Here is a 26519-nt window from a genome sequence, read left to right as displayed (position 1 = left end):
TGTTCTTCAAAATTAATAATTTTCCTCAAAACGTTTCTATCTATACACCTCCTGTAACCACGTGACTCTCTCTCTGTGGTGGAGCCTGCGGGCATGCAGGGCGGGGCATGATGATGGGAGGAGGGGTCGTCATGGTCGTCGGGTCCGCAAGGGATATAAGGGGTGCGCGCCGTCTGAGGCGCCGTTGTAATGCTGGAGTCGTCTGGCTTAGAAGTGTGCTGAGTACGTAATAAAAGGACGGTGGTGGGCAACGTACGCCCGTGCTTCCGCACTTGTGCAACACGGCTCGGCTCGACTGTCCTTCCACTCGTGTCTGCCTGCGAAGCATCTTCTACACGACACAATACTCTCCACCCTCTTCCTGACACGTTTCATCGACCCAGGAGCTTCACTCTGTGCTCACATTTCCAAATTCACCAAACACCTCCAGGATTTTACTTCAACCTTCCCTTTTCCGAATGTTACACAATCCTTATTTAAATAAATACATTCACTTTAAATTATACACCTCCCACAGTCACGTGATTCTCCCGGAACCACGTGATCTGTTTCCACCCCCTTCGTTTACCGATCCAAATTCACCTCATGATTTTTTCTGCATCCTTTCCATGATCGAATCTGATGAAAACTCTCTCAAACAATAATAACAATAATAATAATAACAATAATAATAATAATAATAATAATCATAATAACGATCTCTTATAATGATAAATCTTCCTCTTCCACACTTGTTCTCATTGCTGGATCACAATTCACTCCTCTTCTTCTATTTCACCAAACAACTCTCAACTCGACCTTTCCTTCACTCCTTGACGAAAAAAATCCAACTGTTACATCGTTTCTTCTCTTCATTCTCTTGATTCCTCTTTATTACATCAATGAAGAAATGTCTTTAATCACATTTCTCAACTAAAAAATAAACCAGAGTTTCCCATGAGGGTTCACTTTCCATCAACCATTCTTTTTTTCCAACTTCAGTGCCAACTCACCCCCCTCACCCCTCTCACCCCTCTCACCCCTCTCACCCCCCTCACCCCTCTCACCCCTCTCACCCCTCTCACCCCTCTCACCCCTCTCACCCCTCTCACCACTCTCACTCCTCCTTCTCAAAGCAACCATCACACACTTCTCCCTCCAAGCTTCCCACTCACCCTTCTCCCACCATTCACCTCCCTTACTCACCCTCTCAAAGTTTCCCCCCCGACCCTCTCATCCACAAAGCTACCTGACTCCCCTGCCCTCTCATCTCCATCTCATCACTCCACCTCCCTCAAATCCTCAACTGCCTTTTTCCCCTCTCTTGCCCCCCTCTCTCCCTCAGCACCACAGAGCTTTTTCTCCTCCTCATCCGGCCCCCACCCCAAGCTATTCTGCAATCCCCGACCCTCTCTCAACAACTCTCCGAACCTCTCCACCCCCTCCCTTGTCCCACCCTCTCCTGCACCCAAAGCCTCCTCACTCTTCATGAACACTGTTGACCTGAAATATCCAGGGCATTCACATAAACCTTTCAGATCTTTCCACACAGGTTGCCACTGACAAACCAGACATAATTTGCCCAACAGAAACTTTCCTCCCTCAAGACGTCTCTGACTCCCAAGTATCTCTCCCTGGTTACTCCCTCCTCCGGGATGACAGACCTCAGCCTCGTCCTGGTGGAGATGCAGCTCTCTTCAAAGACTCCATTGCTCACTCTCCATGCACTGCCCTCACTCCCCACACCCCCAGGAATACCTCTGGCTGCGGCTTCCCCTCCACTCCCACCTCATGTTTATATGTGTACTGAACCATCCCCCAAACACTGATGACTCCATTTACACCTCACGATCCGAAAACATGGACCAACTTCGATCTTCTCATCCAAACTCTCTCTTCCTCTGATGTGGCGACTTCAATTGTCATCATGCCAATTGGTGAGGTGAGGGTACCTCTCGCACCTGTCATGGAACTTCAGCAAAAGCTTTCTGCGACTCATTAGGACTGACTCAATCGGTCAACTTCCCGACCCGGATCTCCACCAATGATACTCTATGTCTTCTGGATCTGATTTTGACAAATTTCCCTGAAAATATCTGTTGTTCCTCCGCTCCAATCGGTTCTTCTGACCACGTGCTTGTCAAAGCGGACATCTCTCTGGCAATTATCAGAGAACCATCTCACCGTCGTCAAGTGTGGCATGTCACTCAAGCAAGACCCTACCGTCAAGAGACTGGAAGGGTCTCCAAGCAGCCATCAAACTTATAGACTGGTCTCCCATCACTACTTTCTCCAACATCAACTCATCCTGGGAATTCTTTCAAAGAAACTTGCTCTGCCTCATGCACAGATTTATCCCCTGTCGTCGTCAGCTGTTCTACCCTTCCTCCCGCCCTTGGTTCACTGAAGCTGGCGGCGAGGCAGTTGTCCTGAAACAACTTACCTTTGCCTCATGGAAAGCAAACCCAACTGAGGGTAATCTCAGATCCTTCCAGAAAGCTCAGAAGAAGTGTGTTTCTACTCTCAGGAGAGCCAGAAAACAACATCTTTCTCAGCTCAAGTCTGAACTCTGAAACCTCTCTCCCTTCTCCAACTCCTCCTGGCGTCTAATCAAATCTGTTTCTGGTGTATGGTCCCCCTCCCTGACGTCAAATGGCCACACTGCTGATACCGCACGTGAAAAGGCGAAATGCCAAAACTCGGTGTTTGCATCGAAATCTTGTGTCCAAACCCATCTCATTCTGTACCCACCTGACCCAGTCGCACCCAACTGTCCCTGGACTCTGTGTCGTTTGCTCCTGACAAGGTGGAGAACTTGCTGTCAAACCTCGACTCAGATTCTGCAACCGGTCCAGACGGATTCAGCCCACGTGTCCTTAAAACCTACTCCTCTGCTCTTGCTCACCCTCTCTCTGTTCTATTCACCCTCTCATTTGCTCAAGGGCAACTGCCATCTGCTTGGAAATCAGCAAACATTACTGCCCTGCATAAAAGGTGCAAAAACAGATCCCTGCAACGACAGACCAATCGGCCTTCTCCCAATGATCAGCAAGGTTATGGAATCAATCATCACTACAGGCATTAAATGCTTCCTCTTCTCCAATGGCTTGATTTCCGATCATAAATTTGGATTCAGACCAGGTCACTCAACCCTGGATATGCTGCTTCTGCTCTCCCAACAATGGATGGAGGTCCTCAATGCTGGACATGAAATCAGTCACATCCCAAGACATATCACGTGCTTTTGACATGGAGTGGCACCGTGCCCTGCTCACCAAACTCTCTTCCTATGGTATCCAAGACCATCTCCACTCATGGCTTGCAGACTTCCTCTCCTGTCACAGTCAACGTGTGGCCCTAAATGGAGTTCTTTCATCCCCTCTCCCTCTCTCGGCTGGAGTTCCTCAAGGCAGCGTTCTGGGCTCTGTTCCTTCTCTGGTTTTCATCATTGATCTTTCCGACTCTCTGGAAAATCCTCTTTCTGCCTTTGCTGGTGACTCCACCCTCTGCCGTACAATCTGTTATCCCTCAGAATGGCAAGGAGCAGCTTCTCAGCTCACGGCAGATCTGGGTAAAATCACAAACTGGTCCAACACGTGGAACATGTCTTTCAATCCGGACAAATCTCACACTCTCACGATGCCTTTCCGAAAGGACCATTTGGAAAACACCCCCATCCATTTTATCAATAATCCTCCAGAAGAAGTCATTTCTTTCAAGGTTCTGAGTCTCACTATCTGCCACGATCTTTCCTGAGAAAGCCACATTTCCAAGCTGGCCTCCAAACGGAATCCTTCGTCGTGCAAAGTCCTTCCTCGGCCCACCTGAGCTCCTGACCACATACAAAGCTTTTGTCACCAGCCTGATGCAGTCCTGCTCTCCGCTGGTGCTCCTGACTTCCACCTTTCTCGGCTTCACGCTGCAGAAACCAAGGCATTTCAGATAATTGGCATCGCCCGCGATGAGGCTAAGTCTTAAGGCCTCTCAATCTCTCACTGCAGGCAGGTTGTTGGTCTTTCTGTCTTCTACCGTTTCCTCTCTGGTCTCGCCCCCCCCCCCATGCTCTGTCTGCGATCTGTCCCAAAAATATTTCAGCAGGGCGCTCAAGGTCTGCCAACAACCCCCTTCTGCTAAAACTACCAAACTCGCGAATCACTGCTCACCTTCACTCTTTCATTCCTCTTTTTCCACACCTTTGGAATAAACTCCCTCACTCTGTTCAATCCCATTCTTCCCTCCAGGCCTTCAAAACAGCTGTTCCCCAGCACCTTTTATCGTCCCCAATCCAAATCCTCAATCTTTTCTACCCCCGTTAATCCACCCCAAACCCACCTCCTTCAAATTCCTGCTATCCTTCCTGACAGTCCCTGTGATGTCCATCTTGTATACCCCATGTTCCTCACCCCATCCCTCTCCCTTCCACAGATCCCCTTGTGTCTCTGTCCCCCACTGTTTTGTCCTTCGCACTCCCGCCCCTCTTGTCTCATGCCCCCCTTGCTGTGCGTTGTGTGTTAGCTCTCATACGAGCATCGACAAGGTATACAAAAATAATAATTTACAAGAAGGATTCAACCACTTTCCCTTCCTCCTTTGTTGGGGGTGGGGGAGGGGGGATTTATAACGTCAAGGTCAATCCCATCAGTGCCTTGAGATCCTCGACACAACATTACAGAACTAGATTAACTGGTTACACAAGTCCTGGTTCTTCATGAATGGTGGAATATTACTAATATACATTTAAATTATTGGGGCCGACAAAGTGAACACAGAAAGGTAAGTGTTCGGTTCGATGAACAGGTCATGCGCAACTACCGTTGCCACCATGTGTTCCTCCGACATAAACATGACGAACTTCGAACTTCGTATTCACGCGAGAAGCAGCAAAAATGTTATGTGATCCAACGATGTTACCAATGGTGGAAAATACATCGTTCAGTTCCACCAAGCTGGGAGGGACGCACTTTACATCGTGTTTACGAGTTAATGACTCAAACGTCTCAATGTGGAAACATTCACCCTCCATGCTAACTCAGGAAAACAAGTCAGTAAACTTGACCGAGAGAGTAACGCGTTTCACAAACACCAAGATATCAATCGATTAAAAGTCGAAAAAGGTAAAGGACATGGTCGCAGTGAGAGAGAAAAAAACCTCCCCCGGCGGCCATACCAGGTCATCGGCTTACGATTTTAGGCCATGGGCTCTCTCTCTGGCTCGTTCTTTCACCCACCCCCGCCTCACAAACACACACATACACGCACACACACAAAAGGGAAAGATGGGGAGAAGTTCACAAGCACAAACACAAACACAGGGGGACGAAATAGGGAATGTGGAAACACAAACCAGCACGGCAGAGGACAGGTACTCACGACTCGAAGCAAGGAGCCACCGTGACAATGCACACAACATATTATTGGGCAGCAGGGGGGCGAGAGAGAGAGAAATGAGAGAGGAGGGGGATGGGAGAGGACGTATTCTGGCAGATGTGACATCCAATTGAATGTCCATCTGAAAGAGGCACACACGTTGATGAATCACCCTGCCTGTGAAACTCCTGGATGACGGTTTATAGCTGGGTCAGGATTCAAACCCAGGCTAAACAGCTTGCCAGAGTGAGAGCGAGCCTGCATACGTCTCGGCTATCCTGCCCTGATGTGCCAATTCATTGCTTTGTTATTGCAACAACAGAAAACATTTTTTACTCATTGTAATCGTCTCATATATTTTACCTTCCTAACTTCGAAGATGTTCAGAGCACTCCACTCAAGCAAGCATTCCAACAAAACGGTTGAAGAAACTTTTAAAAACAAAACATGAAATTTTCGACAAGTAAATGTCTTTGCCAAAGTGACTTCTCGTGCAATGAAAGAAGATCACAAAAAAGGGGAATCGTGGTGTAAAATAAGATTGCACATTTTCATTGAGCGAACCACCACACCACTCACCGCACGATATATCGCATGATGCTGAATTTTGTTTAAGTCGATCGATATATTCAGTGACAGTGCGAGTCTTGAAGAGCACTCACCAAATGGCTTAAGCACTCAAGGAAGGACTCCATGAGTGTGGTTGATAAGGAATGGCTTGGCAAGGGATTGCCGATCGGTTATATAAACACCATGCAACCGTTGATGACCGGAATGTCAAGTGATGTCCAAATTGGACATGTTAACACTTTTTATCAGTCTGAACTACTCCGAACGTCAACAAAGAAGTTTAAATTTTGAAATTCGGCTGAGATGAAGAGATTCTCGAGGTTATGGAATGTGTAGAAATTAAATAATGCCATGAATGCTGGCGTCCACAAGCATTGCAATGTCTCCAGTGATTCGTAGGTGTGATGATCAGGCAATCAATGAGAGAAGTTGGGAAAGTGGAAACAAATAAATAAAAACATAAATAAATAAAAAAATAAACTTTATCGTTGAGAAACCGTTGTGGCCTGTTTTAAGTCAAGGAATTGTTGAGGAGGCCAAACAAAAATAGTGGCTTCAGACTGAGCTCTGGTGAGCTGACAGAGGGCTGAACAAGATGGCATGCCGCCATCTTGGTAAGACTCATTTTGGTTTTTCCTGATCAGCACCCCCTAAATTATCTTCACAAGGAGTGTTTAAATGAACCCAAACACCCAGTTTTCATTCATACACCACCTTGGAGCGCCTTCAGTATGCATGCGAAGTTTGTGGCTGCTCAGTTTCATGATTTTGGAGTGATGGAGGAGACGCACAGACGGACACATACAGACATTGACATTTATGATAAGAGATTTTATTTATTTTATTTTTTACAGGGGTTGACCTGACATCAAAAGTTTTATTAAAAACAAATGCAGAATATTGAATGTCCATCAACCAAGCAGAAAGGAAATTATTGTAACGAGCTTTCAGGGAAAAGTAAAACATGAACTCAAGCTTTGTCTTCATTCAGGACCTTTGGTGGAAAGGTGTATGCTGGAGAATCTCCTGAACAGTCTTTGTTCCATTTTGTCTCTTGAAAGGGACTGAGAACAATCTCTCGAAGAAGACGGTTTCCTGCAGGATTAACAATGTCGAATGAGTGCAAGTCTATTACTGTTTCAATCAAAGAATGTAAATGAAAAATAATAACTTGATACATTTTCATTTCAAAACCTCATTTCATACCACATCCATTGAAATCAAGTTTGACAAAACTTCACAATCAAAACACTTTCCCGATTGATCCATTTGGCTTTAATCGCCAATTGTGGAAATGAGTTCATGCTGACTCACCAGTATACCTTGATACCAAGATGGCGTTTGAACCACAATGATACTTGGACCCGAAGTTGGCCTTCCAATCAGCGAAGGATATCAGGAGCAAGTTTCTGCAATGTTCTGCCCACATTTTCCATGCTTTCATCGCTTACCAACCATTTGATTCGCTGATAAACCATCAGGAAGGTTTCCAAATATAATTGTTACCTCTGCCACCAAAGGTAGGCGAGGTGATGTGTTCACCCCGATCTGTCTGTTTGGCTGTTTGTTTGCCTGTGAACAGGATGTCCCAGAAGGTTGTGGACGAATTTGAATGAAGCGATTACATTTTCGGTGAAGATCCGAATCCGACAATTTTTGAATTCTCAGTGATTTTTCATCGTTGACTGATCGATCTAAACCGATATATCGCATGATATCTCAAAAATTTCCGGACGGACTTGGACGAACTTTGGGGGATGAGTGGGATCGGTGAAAGAAGAAGACTATTACATTTTGGAGGACCGGATCCAGATGAAGGATTCAAAATCGGTGGAATACAAAATGTAAACTATTTTACCTGACAGAGGGATGCACTCCACCGAGTGCCATTCTAATTTTCATGACAATAAAAGTCCCCACATTACATCCCAAAGTCTATGTCATTTAATATTGTTGTGGTTGTCATCGGCCTTGGTCCTGAACCGAAGTTCAAGTCCCATTCTGGTTGACAGGGTTGAGGCCACACGACCGGACAATTGATGACTGAGTCTCGTGAGCCGCTAAACAACGGACACGACTGCCAACCGAGTTTGATGTTCCAAGAAAGGGTCTCTGTCCAACGTACCATGTTACCTTTGCAGTGGGAAGCCAAAGCCAATCAAGAGTCGTGCTTTGTGACAACCTCCCAATCTGATTGGTTCATGCCGAGCGACATCTGGCGTGTGGTACTTTGCAATTTGAAAAGCGTGACCCGCCTTTGCCGATTGTTCCTCTCACCGGCACACGACCATGAGGAACCATGGACACAACTAAACAACTAAAAGTGACCAGGTGAGGACATTTGTTTTGAAGTTGTGTATTTAAAAAGGACAGAAATCAACAATAATCTCACCTTACCCCTGCAAAACCCGAAACAGACCAAGCGAACAAACGGAAAGTCCTCAAATATCTAACGTTGTTCCCTCAGACATTCAACAGTCATGGACACACAGGGTGTTCCAAAATGACCCAGACAACTTTGGTTTTTCATTTATTTCGAACCACAAATGACATGATACCCTTTGGTTTATACGAAACAGAAACCATCTTCAAACGCTGTTTGGATCCCCAGAAAAAACAGTGGACGGATTTGTGGAAAAGAACATTGACCGAAGATCACACCAGAATAGTGGGAGGACAAATGAAGTGGGTTGGGAGACGCATCCATCTATTACCTCCGTCACGCATATCAATCCAAGCACGGTGCATGATGCTGATGCTCACATATACAAGGAAAAACCTGGAGTTCTGGTAAGGAATGTTTCACCCGACTTGGGTGTTTGCTCAACAATATATTTGTGTATTCATGGGCCCATGTGAACTTGTCTGGTGTCTAATACCACATTCACACAGGTTTGGTTCTGATTAAAAGGCTGCAATATAATCCATCAATTAATGTCCACTTCTTAAAAATAAAACGAATTAAAGTGCAGATTAAATACAATGGTCCAGGATCGGAATTTTGTCCTCCCGTGAGGGTACCGGCAGCGCCACACCCCATTATCCAGTGAATCCATGAGTTTGACCTATTTGGTCTATTGACCTCTGACTTACAGCCAGCAGGGACATGAATATCACTGCCAAGAATATCTGAGACGGACGGACGGACTGAGACTTAATTCCATTGGTACCAGGTATCTTCGGAGAATCCTTGGCTATTGCTGGCCGGACTTTGTGTCCAACGAGCGGTTACTGAGAGAGACTCAAATGAGATTTGTTTCCTGCATCGTCTGTGAGCATCAGCTGCGGCTGTATGGACATGTGGCTTGTTTTGCTGACACTGATCCTGCTCACCAGATTCTCTCAGCGAGGGAGTCTCATGAGTGGAGGAGGCCAACGGGCCGACCACGTGCCTCGTGGTTGCAGCAGGTTGATCGGCATATCAAGGAGATGGGGATTGGTCAGGCATCTGCCTGGGGGATGGCCAGACGGAGGCCCCTGGAGTACCGGCAGAAAGTGGACGCAGCGACGCGCTGCTCTGGCGCATGCTCCCACACCTGACCTGACCTGCCCTGTCCAGGATGATAAAATCAGGATGGTTTCCGGCTTTAGTTCCAGACCACTGATTGGCTGGTTTCCCTCCAATCGGCAAAGCTATGAGTTGGAATCGGTGTGTTCGAGTCAGAGCCAAGCGACCGATAATAAACAATTCAAAATATTACGATTGTTGCTTCAAATAAATGTGGAAGATGTTTAAGCTTAATTTGTTTTTCACCTCTGACTCTCACCTCTTGTCCAAGCAAGTTAACGCATTCTCATACTTCGACTGAAAAACCAGCGTCTTGATTTCTCTCCATCTACAAGCAGCATACAGTTTATCACAAAAGGTTAAAATATATTCAATTAAAATACATTAAGTAAATGGCATAAATGTCCAATAAAATTCCAGATCCAATCTTCCAGATGGGAAAGTTTATCTTCTGTAATTGGTCGTGTCATTGATTACACAAGAAAAACTCCGACAACCATCCACAATGTTATGAAACATTGCACAATGTATCGTTTTTGTCCCAATCTCTCATTGATGAAGAATCAATTTTTAAAAGTTAAAAAAAGTCCTCAGATCCAGATCTTCACCAAAATCACATCAATTCGTGTGTTCATGTTGTGTCCCAAAGCACCTCTGCTCTCCAGTCTCGCAGGTTCATGCAACATGTCTTTGTCTCCCTGTTGATGTCCTCGGCCATTCTGTGAAAAACCAGGATAACGTCGAATCACAGAATCAAGGTTGTGGAACTCTATAAACAATTTGGCATTTCTCTTTGGAGCACTGGAACCATTGACTATCTATGAACATTTTTGGCACGACAAAAGTTTCCACCAAGTTTCCTCAGACCTCAGCACTCAACATCGCCTTCGGAGTGAGTGGAGTGGAGTGGAGAGCTGTGGGTGATGAGCAGTTCTCCTCACATCTGGTTACTGGTGATGAATAACTACACATTCCCAGTTGCACGATACAAATACAAAATGGACATCTCCATTTTCCACAGCTCATCTCCAACGATAAACAACAGAATTGAAAAAAGTCAACAACTTGACATGACAGACAATTAACTTGTTCCACCTCTCCCCTCTTACCACATCCACGTACCAATAATTCCTCGAGGAAGAGTTGTTTTCCCTTTTCAGTTTGGAACAAGTGTCATATGATGGGTCTTCATCAGAAACTATTCCTGTATTTTGTCCATTTAGTGTTGAAATCATAGGCTGCGCCACACAGGAACCTGCAACATATCAACAGGGTTAATGAAACATCCTTAATGTAACTGAATAATAAATAATTCAAGATGTACCCACTGCAGTTGCACTGCAGATAAACAAACACTGGTCCATGAATTAAATGAAGTAAGGATGTCAATTTCACCAGATGGTGTCTGATGACAAATGCTCTCCAGGGAGTGGTGAAAATACATCACTGGAATAATCACCTCCACCTGTGCGCTCCTTTTTGAAGGTAGACCAATCCAAATAACGAGTGAATCTGACTTGTTGATGTTCACTATTCACTCCTTCCTCAAGGGGTTGTGTTTCTACCTGCTGGAAAAGCACTTCAAGATAGAGGAAGAGCACTCATGAGCAGAGTTGAACATAAATAAATAAATAAATAAGCACGTCACACGTAATCGTCATCCAATGTTCCAGCATCCACCTGGACATCATCGACGGAAACCATCTCACAGCTTCTTGCACTCCACCTCACCCCTTGACCCCAACATCAAGCCGACTTACACACGAGTTGCTACACTTATACGCGAGAACAGAGTTGCGAAGTGGAAAGCCGACTTACACGCAATATATCACCGAGTAAACATCGAAGGAGATGAGAAACTCCCCTTGGTGGTGAACATTCATAACCTACTTGACAGAACCTTAACCACTTGAGAAGTGTTGTTGGCTGCTGCAGGGTGCTGATGCAGAAGTGACGCTTGAATGACAGCGTTGGTAGCACAATGTATGACCTTGGAAAGGAACTACAAATGAGAGAACAATTTCTCCTCTGTGGACTTTTGCCTGAACCACGCAACCTGATCACACCAACAACAGCTAAATCAAAGGCAAATGTATAATGATGGAAGACAAACAATTGAAGATATAAAAAACACACAAATATCTCCTTTGTGATGCCATTATAGACTGGAAAGAGCAATCAGAGATTGTAGACCGTTACCAGAAGTATAATGTGGTGTTTGTGTACTGGTGTGTTATTTAATTAATTGGAGACAGATTGAGAACTGGCACTTTATAACTGCTGGTTTCTCAACGATAAAGCGCTCAATTGTTTTTCAGTTTCCTCATTCATATCATCAAATATCTGATCATCACACCTTCGAATCGCTGTCTTCACCACTTTTGTAAATGCCGTGGTTTGAAAGTTTGGATCTTGGATCGATGTTATGCATAAAATGATATTATCCATGATCTACTCTCACGGACTAATTGGAGTGGATAATCGAAACGTGATTTTCATGATGAATGAAATGATATGATTTTAGGTTTGAGGATTGGATCACGTGGACTAAATAACTGTCTAAATTTGGAGTGAAATCTCAAAATGTAACAACAGAAGTGATGTTTGGGGTTTTTGTGGGTTTGTTCCATCATCGATCACTTTGCTGTCGCTTGCCAATCCAGCTGTACCTTTTCAACCATCCCTTTTGTTGGAGTGCTTGCTTGAGTGCTTGAGCCACTTGGAGAATGCTCCACAAGCTTCATTCTCTCCATGGCGATACCGTGGCTCGGTTCTCTGTCGGAACATCCCCAGGGTTCAGAAGGCAAAACAAATCAGAGAATTCGAGTGAGTCAAGCAATAGGACAAGTGAACTGCGAGTAAGAGAGAATTGAAAAATGTTTTTAGTGGTGACAAAGCAATGAATCTCCACACCACGGCAGGATGGTCCGAGAGGTACACACACTCTCTTGAAGCTGTTTGGCCTGGGTTCAAATTCCGACTTGGCGATAAACTGTCATCCCAACGTTTCACAGGCAGGGTGATTCATAAATGTGTGTGCCGTCTCTCGGATGGACGTCAAACTAGTTCACTCTCCCCTACACCTCTTCGCTCTCTCACACCCCTCATAATAAACCCATCAGTGAAGCGACGGGTTGTATTTGCTCGTCTTCCAATAAAATGTTAATTTGTTTCACATCGAATCTTTATTTCCATTTGCATGTTCCCATCGAAAGGTGGTGGAGTTCAGGGGTGCTTTAAAGAGATTGGGAATCACGAACAAAGTTATCCAAAGAGACAAGATTAATTTTGAAAAGGGAAGAATAAGGGCACAGGTATCATTTGGAGTGACTCAGAGTCAATCTTCCCACCTCCCCGCACACCCGCTCCTCACCCCCACCCCTGCACTTTAATGTGGGGCAGGGAGATGATAAGTTAAGTCGTATGCCAAGCATTATAGAAAAATAAAAAATTAATGAATACTTACACTGATGAATGTTTTGTCCTGCGATGGTGGTGAACCTTGGAACAGGTGCATGACTTGTGCATGCCCTGTTCCTCCTTAAAATACTTATGAGAATGGCTGCAAACAAGAAAAAACAAACACGACCAATAAACTTTCATCCTGAGGCTTTGCACCAAAGAGTGTGTCATCCTTTGGAGGGCATTAAGCAGGGTGTTCCATTTGCTTGAAGTTGCTGGTAGATGTGAGAGATTCCTGTTTCCCTTCTTAAAAGAGATGTCCATTGTGTACCAGTCCCATGGCAAAATAAAACTTTCATAACATTTTAGTTTCCCAGAAAAGTAATTTTAAATGGTTGACAAAACATAAAATGCAACATTTCAACAATATTGGTTGTGATAGCATTCTTCAACTCAAGTATGACGCTTTATCAGGAACATAAATATCAATGTGATGATTGAAAATATGATTGTTGTTCAGAAATATTCGTGAAAGAAATTGACAGGAAAGTTCTTTGTACCTTCGTCTCGCTCCTGACCAAGCGAGCCCGAGCATCCTCATAGTTCTGCTGCAACACCTGCATTTTTACTTCAATAAGATGTTTGTTTTCCAGCTGCAAACAGCACGCAGTTTATTACAAATTATAAAAATATATTGAGTGAAACCTCAATAATACACACATTAAACCTCAATCACACGTCCTCCCAAATTACATGATTCTCCTCCATAAAGGAAAAAGGATGATGATCACATCATTTACCTCTTTCTGCAGGTCCTGCACCATCTTCTCAGCATTACGCATTTGAGCGGTTCGCATTTCTACGACCACCTGAAGGCTGTTCACTTCATTTTCTAGATATTTCATGTGAGATGAAGGGGAATTTGTCTGTAAAAGAGGATGAAGTCGGTGGAAAACAAAATAAGTTGAGGCAGTGATCAAGATTGGACCAATTATAAGCATTATGTCCTCGTTAAATGGGTATCACAGCAACCTTCGTTCATACACCTCTCAATTCCTGAAATTGGTGTATTTCTATCCTTGAATGAAAAAACTCTTATTTGATATTTGTGTATTTAGCTCATCGACAACAGAGTGAAGATGAGCTGTTAAGGCAATCATGATGTCCTTCAGGCAGTCAGGTGAAGGGTCCATAAACAATTCTTCATTCATCCCCCCCCCTCCCTCCACCAGATACTCTGAGGTGGCTCAACAGATCATTTTGAAACTCGGCATGATGGTTAATGACACCGATAAGGAAAAATAACACAGCCCTGATTTTCCATCAAGGAGGTGAGATAATTAATTAACTCAAAATATAGTCTATGTTTGAATGTCCATCACATGACTATCACGTGACCCAGATTCCTTCATCTCACGGATTGTGAATGAAAAATAGGACCACTGGACCTGTTACTAATCTGGTCCCTGGCCTAATGTTGCAACCAAAATCTGGTAGCATTCTGAATGGTGCATCTGGAGAAGATTTTTGAAGGATTTCACGTGATTTTCACAAAGTTGACTAAGCCAGCCATTTTTAACACACTTCCGGTCACGTGATCAGCATGACTTCTGCAATGCAACATCCCCACCTTGGCCGAATGTTTCAACCCAAATCTGGTAACATTCTGATTGGTGCATCTGGAGAAGAAGATTTTTGAAGAAATTTACGAAGTCGGACATTTTGTGACCAGAATGTGACATGTGACCAGAACAAGCTTTGCAATTCCCATTGCCAGTTACGAGAGGAACGTTGCTGCCAAATTGAAGCCGGATCGGACTTGCGGATTGGCTGGAGAAGTCAAAAAGGAGGTCGGACAAACGGAGCATGATTATAACACCTTATATGGAACGTAAATTCCAGATAAGGCAAAAACGAAATTGGGAAGATACCCCTGGGCGTTCACGCCCCCCTCCCTCCCCTCCGTGAACACCCTCAGACTCAGATTTTTTTGATGTCATCAACAAGCTTTCGTTCATCATGGGTGATGAAAGTTCCGGTCAAGTTTCTTTGGAATTGTGTGTAGTTTCTAATAAAAAGCAAATAACTATTTTGGGGGTAACCCCCCCACCCCCATCAGCCCCCTTTTTAAAATGTTGTGGACAAACTTTGGTACACCTCGGGTGATGAAGTTTGTGGTGAAGTTTCACCGAAATTGTGTTTGCAGTTACAGAGAAGACATTGCAAGTGTTTACTTGAGACGGACAGATGGACGACGTGCCATCCCACAAGCTCCCAGGACTACGTTCCAGGTGAGATAATAATCAACAAACTAGAACGACACTCTTCCACCGAAATGCCTCCACCCACATTATTACATCATTATAATACTTGTACCAAGTTTGACTTTGATCCCTTCAGCTGTTCAGAAGTTATTGTGGAAATAAAAACTTATCACTGACGGACGGACAACCTGAAAACATGAAAATAAACCGAAAACACTTTGGGATAAATCCGAAACGACTTCGTCTGGCATCAAAAAGGATTTTTCATCATTCAATTTAACCTAATAATGAAATTTGATCTTAATCAAAATTTAATTTCATCTGTTGATTAAATTTTAACCTCAATGTCAGGAATACCCTCTTGCTTTGAAGAACATTCAATAAAGGAGGAGGGGGGGGATGACATTCTTTTTCGTCCATTTTAGACCGCATAGATCCAACAGACCGCAACAACGTCGTCATAGTAGTAGTAGTAGTAGTAGTAGTAGTAGTAGTAGTAGTAGTAGTAGTAGTAGTAGTAGTAGTAGTAGTAGTAGTAGTAGTAGTCATAGTTTTGTTCATAGTAATGGTTTCATTCAATGAAACAAACATTCAAATAAAGAGAACTCAGAAATGGCTGTAAGTTAGTACATTGTAATCTACACTGATGGAGAGTGAGGAGAACAGAAAGCAAGAGAAGGATCAGAGAAAAGGTGAATTAGCACATCACAAGGTGGAAACAGAGATGAGGTAATCATGAGAAAAGGGGGAAACCAGGTGAATGGGATGAAAGAAAGAAAGAAAGAAGGAAACCTCATCAGGGGAGCCAGGCTGGAGAAGGTTCTTGAAAGTAGAAAACTAAAAAACATGAACTGTCTGAGATCAAAAGGCAGGTACAGGTGTTCTCATGTAAAATTAACATAAAAACAGGTCACCAGGTCCATTTTGCATCGAATATCAATCGTAATCACAAACAAAATCAGCAGAATGGTGTTAAAAAGATTCCTTTTTTAGTAACTTTGTCGAGGCTCATATAAAGAGCTAAAATATACATCCATAAAAAACGAGCACACTCTTGTTTGCTGAGAGTGTTTTTATCTTCTTTGATGTGAGTGAAACTCGTACCTGAAAAGGAAGCTTTCGCAACTCTGCATCGTGTTGCAGCTCAGCCCTCAGTTCTAAAGAGATAAAGTAATTACAAGACAAGTTGATGATGAAACTTTCTGTGACAGAAATCAAAGAAATAAAATAAATAATTCTCAAAACAAATTACCTTCTCGTGCACACCTTCTCCATGCTTCCATTGAGGACTTCAGTGAATCGATTTCCCCTTGGAGTTTGACATTTTGTAAAATGTATTCTTCCTGCAGGAGGTCAACACGTCACAAATGTAACAAGATTCAAACAGAAACAAAAGGTGCAGAGATCAAGGTCAAGCCTGTATTTCTGAGCCCAAGGCAGCTTTGGGTCAATAAGTTCTCAGGAGGTCAAACAGAGCACGGATGGTTCCCTTGAACCTCAGTGTTCAACATCACCACGAGAGAGTAGTGGAGTCCAGTAAAGAGTTGTGTGTTCTCTTCAAACTGACACAGAGGAGGTTTTTATCACGTGTTCTTCCTGGTGTTGAAGACTCCACATTGCCGGTTTACACAACACGACACAACACAAAACGGACATCTCCATCTTCCACAGGTCATCTCCAATTATGAAGAACAGAATTGATAAAACAGACATTACATTAAATTAACCTCCTCCACCTCCACCCTCCTCCAACCACCATGTATGAACAAGGCCTCAAGGAAGAGTTGTTTTCCCTCACCAGTTTGGAACAGCTTTTACATGATGTCCCCTCCTCACAAACTTGTTCTTGATTTGGGACCATCTTTGTGACAGCGTTCGGCACAGAGGAACCTGCAATGTACAAACAGGGATCATCAAATATCCTTAAAGTTATCGAGTAACAATTCAAGATGTAACCACTGTTAGTTCACCATCAATAAGTTAGTAATTTCAACATCAATTTCTGGAACCAATGTTTGCTTTACCAGACGGTGTTTATAAAAATATCAAAACAAATGGTTTCCTTTGTCAGAAATGAAGCCTCTGATGGGGCTGGCAGGATGGGTGAGAAGTACGCACACTCACCTGTTGGACATCTCACCTGGGTTTGAATCTTGACCCAGATATAAACAGTCATCTTGGTGTATCGCAGGCAGGGCGAGGCTTCAATGTGTGTCGTCCCTCGGATGGATGTTAAGCTGGGTGTCCTATCTGCTAGTATTAGTTTGTGGTTACTAAAGAGCCCACAGCATCTGTTGTAACGTTTTCACCGACATCCGAAACAAGTTATTAATTAATATTCTGACATCATGGGGAAGACAAAGGCAAACCACCTGGAGTCATCATTTCTATGGAGATTTTTTGCAGATCTGACTTGTATATCTGACTTTTCACAAATGAAAATCATTTTGAAAACACCTTCCATTCCAGTTTCATGTATATCTGACTCATCGTCTCTGAGATATCACGAACTTCGTTTTTTTATTGTTTTCGACCAGGGTTCATTCAAAGTCGATCTTCTCCGACAGTTTTCATAGGATCCGGCTGGGAATGTTTGACAATATGACTGAATGTTCTGCCCACAGTCGGTCGTGGCCCGATTCTTGATTTTCGAAAAAATAAATTTTTTATGATTTTTCAGATATTTCAAAGTCCCGTTGCTAGGCAACCAAAGGGGCGTCAGCAACCAGAACCGACGCGCCACAACGAGGTCATAAACTGGTCCCACCACCCAAATTTCATCAAAATCGAACAACTGCAAGGGGGTCAAAACCCCGACAAACACACACACGGACAGACCGACACCACGACCAACAAATAAGGGGAAAATTATTATAATAGAATCAAATTTTTTTTAATCGAAAAAACTTTTTTCGAAAAAAATTTTCGACTCGATCGACGATTCAACATCGAGAAGGAGAACGGAACTCGGGAGAGAACACACCTCCACCTGGCTGAACAGTTCACCTGATGTATCCACCGACAGGGTGGATCTGGATCCCAACCGAAACCCGAACCGAACCAATCCTTCCTCGTCACACACACAACCATCCACCACGTTTCCTCATAACTCGTCCACAACGATTTGAGAGATCGAGATCACACACGAACAGGGATGAAAACACAAGGTCGAGTGGACGCAGGTAACAACAGGTGTACAAGTTCGAGTTCAAAACTTACCTTCACCTGGGAACCTTGAACTCCACGGAACACCTTCAGTGGTCTTCCCACCATCGCAGGACTGCGGGCTTCGTCCGTCGTGTTCCTCCTGAACCTGAGGACTCCATTCGACCTCAGAGGAAACATTGTCCCGAGAACCGGAGGACGATGTACAGGAGAACATGGACCTGAAAAACCCCCCAAACCGGGACATCACGGTCCCATTGGTCCTTCGGTTCCTCCTCCTCTCCTCACGATCGCGTCTCGACCGAAACAAAGGCATTGTGGGTATTTTTCCCTCAGGGACACACGGAGACACTCACAGCGCGTCTGCTCGGGTCCGGCGGTCAGGAAAAATGGGGTTAACGGTTTTAGCTTTATGACGTCATAAATAACTGAAAGGAAGCAGAACAACAAAAATAAACGAATTTTCATTTGAATTTCGACCAATCAGAGGTCGTGATTCGCTGCACGTGATCAGATACAGACAAGATGGCCACGCCCACACGGACGGGTGGAAACAGGAAAATGAGGAGAATTCTCCAGGTTTTTGATAATCTGACGAATGTGATTTCGTACAATGAAAATCCGTTGGTCGGGATTTGTTAATTTGTCAATAAGTTGGTGGAACTTGGCTGAGTTGAGGAGAAAGTGACCGAACAACGGCAGAACTTGTTTCAGTCATCTCGGTGTTTTACTTTGTGTCTCCCAGATCTACAGGGTCTTGATTTCGTGTCTCCCAGTCCTACAGGGTCTTCATTTTGTGTCTCCCAGATCTACAGGGTCTTCATTTTGTGTCTCCCAGTCCTACAGGGTCTTCATTTCGTGTCTTCCAGTCCTTCAGGGTCTTCATTTCGTGTCTCCCAGTCCTACAGGGTCTTCATTTCGTGTCTCCCAGTCCTATAGGGTCTTTATTTCGTGTCTCCCAGTCCTACAGGGTCTTCATTTCGTGTCTCCCAGACCTTCAGGGTCTTCATTTCGTGTCTCCCAGACCTTCAGGGTCTTCATTTCGTGTCTCCCAGTCCTATAGGGTCTTAATTTCGTGTCTCCCAGACCCAAACAAACCCCACGTGTTCTGGAAGGTTCGATCCGTTTGTTGAGCCTGTGATCAGAACGTCAGGATCAAAGTTCAGTTCCAAAGGATCAAATTCACGAATTGTTGTGAAGGAAATCGATTCCTCGGGTATGTTCCGTAAGCGAGCAGCTTGATAACCGCTTACCAAGCGGCTTGATTCATACAAAGCACTCAAGCAACCACTCCAACGGAACGGAGTGATCGTCGCCGCTTAACAACATGGCGATCTCGGTGTTGACAGTGTGGGACTCGAACAAATGGTCTCTGGGCCTTCATTTTGAGTTTTATTCCAACATCTTGTGACAAGAACTTCCCCATACGGATTGGGGAGAGAGAGGGAGAGAGAGGGAGAGGGAGAGGGAGAGGGAGAGGGAGAGGGAGAGGGAGAGGGAGAGGGAGAGGGAGAGGGAGAGGGAGAGGGAGAGGGAGAGGGAGAGAGAGAGAGAGAGAGAGAGAGAGAGAGAGAGAGAGAGAGAGAGAGAGAGAGAGAGAGAGAGAGAGAGAGAGAGAGAGAGAGAGAGAGAGAGAGAGAGAGAGAGAGAGAGAGAGAGAGAGAGAGAGAGAGAGAGAGAGAGAGAGAGAGAGAGAGAGAGAGAGAGAGAGAGAGAGAGAGAGAGAGAGAGAGAGAGAGAGAGAGAGAGAGAGAGAGAGAACGAGTTGTGTATGAATAATTGAATAATGAAAGATAAACGAATTGGGAGTCAGGAGGAGGAACCCCGGCCAAGCTTACACATGATACTTCCACTGTACATTTTGGGAAGGGGTTTTACATGTTTGAAGATTGTGAAGAATTCGGACGAAATGTTGAAATAATGAAATGGACGTTTCAATATCGCCATGTGATCGTATAATCGGAGGAATAATTACAACCACTGATCAAAAAATAACTGGATCACTGATCTGATGAAAAAACCTGGTCGCCGGCCGCCATCTTGGTACTCCCCATCACCCACAAGGCGGGACACGTGATCCCGACGTGTGAATGGAATCAACAACAAACAGGTTTTGTGTGGGGGGGATTTCACAGGTAATGGGATGTTCAACTTTATGTTAACAGTTAATTGTAACCCGAGGTAAGGTGTCGGCCGTGTAACTTCATTTCGGTGGATCATGGAGCTTCATCTGAGTTATAATATCTGAAGATAATCTTTCTGTCATTCATTCGTTCATTGGGTATTTCGTTGGAAAACGGAAATTGTTGTGTTAAGGGAGAATGTAAATTTATTCTGAAATAGAAATTGTGTGTGTGTGTGTGTGTTTGTGTACGTATGTGTGTGGGTGTGTAGATATATTTGTGTGTGTGTGTGTGTATGACGTATGTGTGTGTATGTGTGTATGAATGACGTGTGTGTATGAATATGTATATGTGTGTGTGTGTGTGTGTGTGTGTGTGTGTATGTATGTGTGTGTATATGTGTTTGTATGTATGTATGTATGTATGTATGTATGTATGTATGTATGTATGTGTGTGTGTGTGTGTGTATATATATATATATATATATATATATATATATATGTATATATATATATATATATATCTGTGTATGTTTGTGTTTGTATGTGTGTGTGTGTGTGTGTGTGTGTGTGTGTGTGTGTGTGTGTTTCACACCTGTACTGGTGGTACCCTGCTTCAGGCCATACCACATCGAACTCCCACCACCTTCCTTAAAATTTCCAATGCTCCCGAAGTGAGCGGGTGTTTCTCGTGCTGTGCAGGTAAGTGCACCTGGAAGCAGAAAAATAAAAATAAAATCCAATCCACAGTTGCTTGGGATAGTGTGTGAAGACGTAAAAAGACATCAAGTGATATTGTTGTGGGCCGGGTCTTGGCTGCGAGTACGGCCACGAGATGGAGCAGCAGAGTGGACTCCAACGAACAATCGGAATTCAGATCGTTACCCTTGGATAACTCCGAAGGTACGGTTCCCTTGCAGGACCGTGAATCGTCAATAATTCAGCCACATGGGACAGGGTTATTTGCCAATCTTCAAAATACCGACAAACCCACGTGGCGAGCTTCCGAGGAATCCACACCCTCGACGGAGCTCGAGTGGAACGAGCCGTGAGCGTGCTCGAACCGTGCGAAACCCGAGGGGATGGTTACCAAGGTCCTTTGGTCCAAATGTACAACTGCAGCAGCAACGGCCTTTTAATCACCCAACATGCACCGTGCAAAACCAATGAAGGAAAGGACAAAGACGAACTGAAACATTCAACAATAGGGGTATTTATTTACAAGAGGTGGGGAAGGAACACATTCAGGGCAGAGTGAAACTGACTCCAAAGGATGCAAATAATATACAGCGAAAGCACTTAACCAGTTTCAACTTAAAGACGGGCCCATGGGACACACGCACGCACACCAAAATAAATGGACCTCAATGGTCTTTATTCGGCTCTCCAGCCACGGAGGATAGTTCGGCTGGGAGTCAGGACGGCTGGCTACCTGGCCGCGAGCGCGTGACTGGACGTCCACACCTTCCCAGAGCACCAGCCGGCAAAGAACGGACCAGGGCAGCCAGGCGCAGACCAGCGACGAGATGAGACCAGACCAGCATCGAGCAGACCAGAGAAACAGACCACGCACTCGAGCAGCGATCAGAGGTCCACACCGCGCGCGAGAGCTGCGATCAGAAGCAGCGACAGGAGACCAGCAGCTGCGGACGACGCGCCGTCCCGTCTATCTCTTCTCGCTGGTCCAGACCACCACACTTTCTTCGCAGGAGGGAGTGGCCTCTTCTCTCTGGATACTCGCCTCCTCATTGGTCGGACTCATCGCGCGATTCCCTGGCCGTCCTCCATTGGACAGGCCCACGGTAGGCGGGGCAACTCCCACTCTTCTGGGTGGAGTCCCGAGCAGAGGCGTTCGTGGCTCCGCCCACCTCCTCATCTCTGGCCACGTGCGCAATGGCGCTGGGTCGAGGAAGCGAGGTAAAGGCGTGTATTTATCGTCGATGTAAAAATAAAAGAAAACCCTGACTAAAAAAGTAATTTGCAGCACACATCTAATTCCCATGAGAGACAGGCAGGGAGCTCTAACGATAAACACACACTTATCAAAATAACTCAGCGAAGGGACTGCTGTCTGTCTGTGTGCACAAGGCTTCCATATTCGTAACACCACCCCCTCCCTTTTTGCAGACTCGTCCCGAGTCGTCAAATTTTCATGTGACCAGCATGTGTAAGTTTTCACCGAGTCCATTTTACCTTCGGATCCATGAGTGTGACATTTTTTCATACATTTCCCATGTCTGAGAACCCAGATGGAACAACAGGGGAGCACCCTATTCTCCATCCACCCTTGTAGCGGGGTGGGGCGATCTCGGGTCGGCTGTCGGGCCGGCCGCCGTCAATTGGAAGAGCTCACGGTCGGCGGAGGGAACCTCACGCTGCACGTGGGCGATGCACCTTGTTTCATCAAAAAGCAAAGCCAGGAAAATTTATTTTGGTGACTGGAGATGAAGTCTCTTCTCTTCCAGTTTGCCAGCCAGAAACTACAATGTCCACCGATCATCAAATTATTCCAATAATGGTCCTTGAGTTGAGAAGTGAAGACTCGATGGAGAACATTCACAAAACTCATGGTGGTGATGGGACGTGTCTCCCGTTTTGGACTTTATTGAAAAGATGAAGAAAGTATAACATGAACTCTGCCCACAGAGCCGGGAAGAGAGTTATTTGAGGATTTTATGTTTACCTGTTTGCTCCGAGGGAGAGAGAGTGATTATGATGACATTTTGTCGATTTCTTCTCCACAATAAAAAAAACCCGCACGTGTAGAACTGATGACGTACTTGTTGAAGGATTGTTCCAGCATTCATTCCAAGGGCCTTTTTGACACGAGGGATGTGCAGAACACCTTTGTGAAATTTCTACGTGACGTAATTGCCTCAGGCAATGATCATTCAGCACGTGCATCTCATGCACCCTCAAGTTTTTGGAGGTGAGATGACACATTCTGAGCAAATTTGAAAGTATTTCCAAGACACCAGCGTGTGGATCATCCAAAAAACACACTCATTACATTCTTTAACAATTCATTCCAATGCCACATCTGTCAGAAAACGAGAAGAATCACATCATTAACACCTTCAAAACAGAGTGTTCCATGATTTATTTCACATGGCTCTTCAACATGAGAAGAGGAAATGTTTATGACGTCTGGTCAGGAGATGTTATCAAACCATTAAATGAAGAAGAGATGTGTAAAGAAATTGATGTCCCTGGACAATGGCTACCGCTCAGCACTGATGCATTCACTTGACCCATCGGTCCAATCGGTTTCAAACTACCCAGAGTACAGTACACACTGTAAACACACTCACTGGATCTCAATGCAGCGATTGCTGCCAGAAGTGGATGGACCCGTTATTGAAATTGTCACTTCCACGTTGGATCCTCAGAGGAAAGCATTCGCCAAAACGTGGCGTGGTGTGATTAGGTCACAATGAAATGGACATAATTAATCAGAACTTATCTCTGTCAAAAGTTTGCACCTCATCTGTGTCCCATAACTTCACATAAATAAATCACATCAACAATAATCACGTGTTCAGTTTGTTTGTTTTTTTATGACTGAGAGGATATTATTGGGTTTTCAAACAAGATTTCACTTCATCGAGTTGTGCAACCACAAACCTCCGTCGATCTCACTGTTATTCCTGATTTTTCTCTTTCCTAACCTCTGTCTAATCTCTTCAGACACACGTGAGATCAAGGTGATGAGGGTGAAGGAGGGGTGTGCGTAAGGTGAACTGGACAGCTAAGATGGGTTTGAGGAGCGAGACGTTCTGTCATGTGAGGTGAGTTTTCCACTTCGTTCATAATCTCACAGATGAGAGGAATCATTGAATGATGAAACATCCCGAATCATCTGCTTTCTGTGATTTCAGATTGTTTACATCACACATTTGGTTGTTAATTGATTGGGATTCAGAATTCATATTTTTTGGATGATTGGTGGATATTTTTATTTTATCTTTCCTTTATTCTTCTCGTTTCACCTTTTCACTGTTGTCTTCCTTTCCAACAAATTTTTACCTGTCGTCCTCATTCTTTTTCTTTAACGGCCAAATTTATTCTCACAGATATCCTGGGTTGGCCGGGGGTAATATTTGGCCCAAGTCTTTCACGAACAGACTGGTGAGTCCCGACGTTGACGCTCCTTCAAAGCAGGGAATTGCATTCGCCATTTTGCAAGTCTCTTGAACATGAGGAGTCATCGCAAAGACTTTAAAAATGGTTTGTGCTGCTTCCTTGCTTGACATTCAGCATTGAAAAGGACAAGAGCACAGACAATCCCCATCGGTTGGCATGAAATTCCTCCTCAGGAAAAACCACCTTGAGTGATGAAGGCGTTGCCCTCGTTATGACGTTGCCAGAGTACCCTGGGAAGTGACGACACCTCGTCCAAGCTCAGTTGCTGTGTTTCTCTCATCTCACAGCCCTGCATTGTTTCTCGTGTATTTGTTTGAGTGTAACAGCTCCTTCGATACTGTTGATAACAAGTGTGTTGTCTCGTGTCACCGGGTGCAAACCAGTACCCATAGACATCGTACACAAGGGGGAATTAACCCGTTCGTTCAAATGGGGTCTTTGCCAGTGATGTGAAATTTGCCTTAAATTCCTTGGGGATACGATGAGTATGGACGTACAGTGTTGCTGGTGAACGTCTCTCGACAGTGTTAACTGCTGTTTAATTCAAGTTATCAAGCATGTCATTGAACACAAAAATATTTCATTAACTAATTTAGTATTTGCTTGATTACTGATTTACTTGTTATTTCATCGTTGTTACTTGAATACTTGTTATCCCCTATTTTGTTCATTAATAATTAATTGTTGAATACAAGTTTGTTAAATTCTTCATTGATGAAGAAACAACACTTTTTCGTCCTCTGTGTCATGTTCGTGGATACAAGGTATTTCTTGTATTTTGTTGTCTATCATTGTGATTATACATTATCATTGTCATGCTTGTCAAAGGACATTATCATGTTTGTCAAGCAATTAGTCAAAGGAGGAGATAGACATGAAATCCCAGTTGATTGTGGAAGATCTCAACAATCACATACAGTTAAGGCCAAAATTATTCATACCCTCTGAAAAATCTGAGAGTTTTGTATTTATCTCGTACCTACAAGCTGGAGTGGTGGAACTTTGACTTCACCCAAGGACATTTAGTTGGCATGTACAAATCCACATCTATTTTGGCTCAACATGATTAGCATAACAATGGAAATGTTTAGATTTCTGTTTTTATGCCTGTCCAAAATTATTCATACCCTCACCAAGTCTCAGAATTGAGGCCAATGTTTGTGATAATGCATATGCTTTTGATATTCCTAAGATTCTTTATAATGTTATGCAATTATTCCAAGATGTGTGCATACAATCTGAATGCAATAAAAATGTGGTCGATTGAATGTTCAGTGAGGAATGTTAAGGAACAACACTCTCCTTTGAGACTACAAATTAAGGGGAGCTGATGCAATCATTCTCAGGTCATTGTCAGCATGGCGAAGAAGAAAAAAGTCAGTGAGGACCTTCGGTTGTGCATTGTGAATGCTCACAAGGAGGGGAAAGGCAACAATGCTATTTCGAAGCAGTTCGAGTGCCATTTGCCACCATACAAAGCATAATTAGGAAGTACAAGGAGTTCCACACTATAAAATACATTGAAGGATGTGATCGGAAGCCAAAGGTGTCGCCTCGTCTCGCAAGAAAAGTGTGGCGAGAGGCCAACAACAATCCACGGATCACTATTAAGGATCTCCTGAACAACCTTGGCGAGTTTGGGACCAAGATATCAAGGCAGACACTCCAGCGGACATTGCACAAGGGGGTTCTCCATGGACGCCGACCAAGAAAGACTTCACTCCTCCACCTCAGGCACAGAAAGGCTCGTCTCACCTTTGCAAAAGCTCACCTGGACAAAAATCCAAGCTTTTGGTCCTCAGTTCTGCGGTAGGATGAGACGAAAATGGAGATTTTCGGGCACAGAGATGTTGCTTTCGTTTGGCGAAAGAAAGGTGAAGCATACAACCCTAAGAACACAGTCCCGACCGTCAAGCATGGAGGCGGGAGCATAATGCTTTGGGGATGTTTCTCAGCCAGTGGGCCCGGCAATCTCGTCAAAGTGGATGGCATCATGAAA

The 26519-nt window shown here is 44.3% G+C and overlaps 1 protein-coding gene across 21 annotated transcripts; it reads right to left on the bottom strand.

The window, feature by feature from the left end:
* Positions 1-6726: 6726 nt before the first annotated feature.
* On the bottom strand, positions 6727-21089 carry LOC147007370 (uncharacterized). 21 transcript variants are annotated; one of them, XM_085867238.1, is made up of 14 exons: positions 18310-19670; positions 16889-16980; positions 16343-16433; positions 16195-16247; positions 15883-15927; positions 13627-13752; positions 13387-13479; positions 12891-12986; positions 11781-12199; positions 10884-10992; positions 10547-10679; positions 10077-10143; positions 9684-9752; positions 6727-7011 (listed from the first exon to the last, which is right to left on the bottom strand). In XM_085867238.1, the coding sequence occupies exons 1-8, from the start codon at positions 18569-18571 to the stop codon at positions 12975-12977; spliced, it is 774 nt and encodes a 257-aa protein (XP_085723364.1). In that variant the 5' UTR covers positions 18572-19670; the 3' UTR covers positions 6727-7011; positions 9684-9752; positions 10077-10143; positions 10547-10679; positions 10884-10992; positions 11781-12199; positions 12891-12974. The 21 variants fall into 21 exon arrangements, with proteins under 21 accessions (XP_085723364.1, XP_085723361.1, XP_085723363.1 ...); XM_085867235.1 differs by having other exon boundaries at positions 10884-11480; positions 12094-12199; XM_085867237.1 differs by having other exon boundaries at positions 10884-11426; positions 12094-12199.
* Positions 21090-26519: the final 5430 nt, after the last annotated feature.

This window comes from Eptatretus burgeri, unplaced genomic scaffold (genome assembly GCF_056783735.1).
Source record: "Eptatretus burgeri isolate ZD-2024b unplaced genomic scaffold, Ebu_testis_v1 Ebu_testis_scaffold_244, whole genome shotgun sequence".
Classification (NCBI taxonomy): Eukaryota; Metazoa; Chordata; class Myxini; order Myxiniformes; family Myxinidae; genus Eptatretus; species Eptatretus burgeri.
Note: the sequence above shows the minus strand (reverse complement) of the source record. Positions and strands in the feature narration are given on the sequence as shown.

What these genes read in the sequence shown, in the direction of transcription:
- LOC147007370 (XM_085867231.1), bottom strand. Translation starts at nt 13,427, where the DNA reads ATGAGGATGCTCGGGCTCGCTTGGTCAGGAGCGAGACGAAG. An exon ending in CAAAAGGGATGGTTGAAAAG is followed by an intron (nt 11,427 to 12,093) that starts GTACAGCTGGAT and finishes TCTCATTTGTAG; the next exon opens with TTCCTTTCCAAGGTCATACA. An exon ending in AGTGGTTAAGGTTCTGTCAA is followed by an intron (nt 11,004 to 11,314) that starts GTAGGTTATGAA and finishes TCTATCTTGAAG; the next exon opens with TGCTTTTCCAGCAGGTAGAA.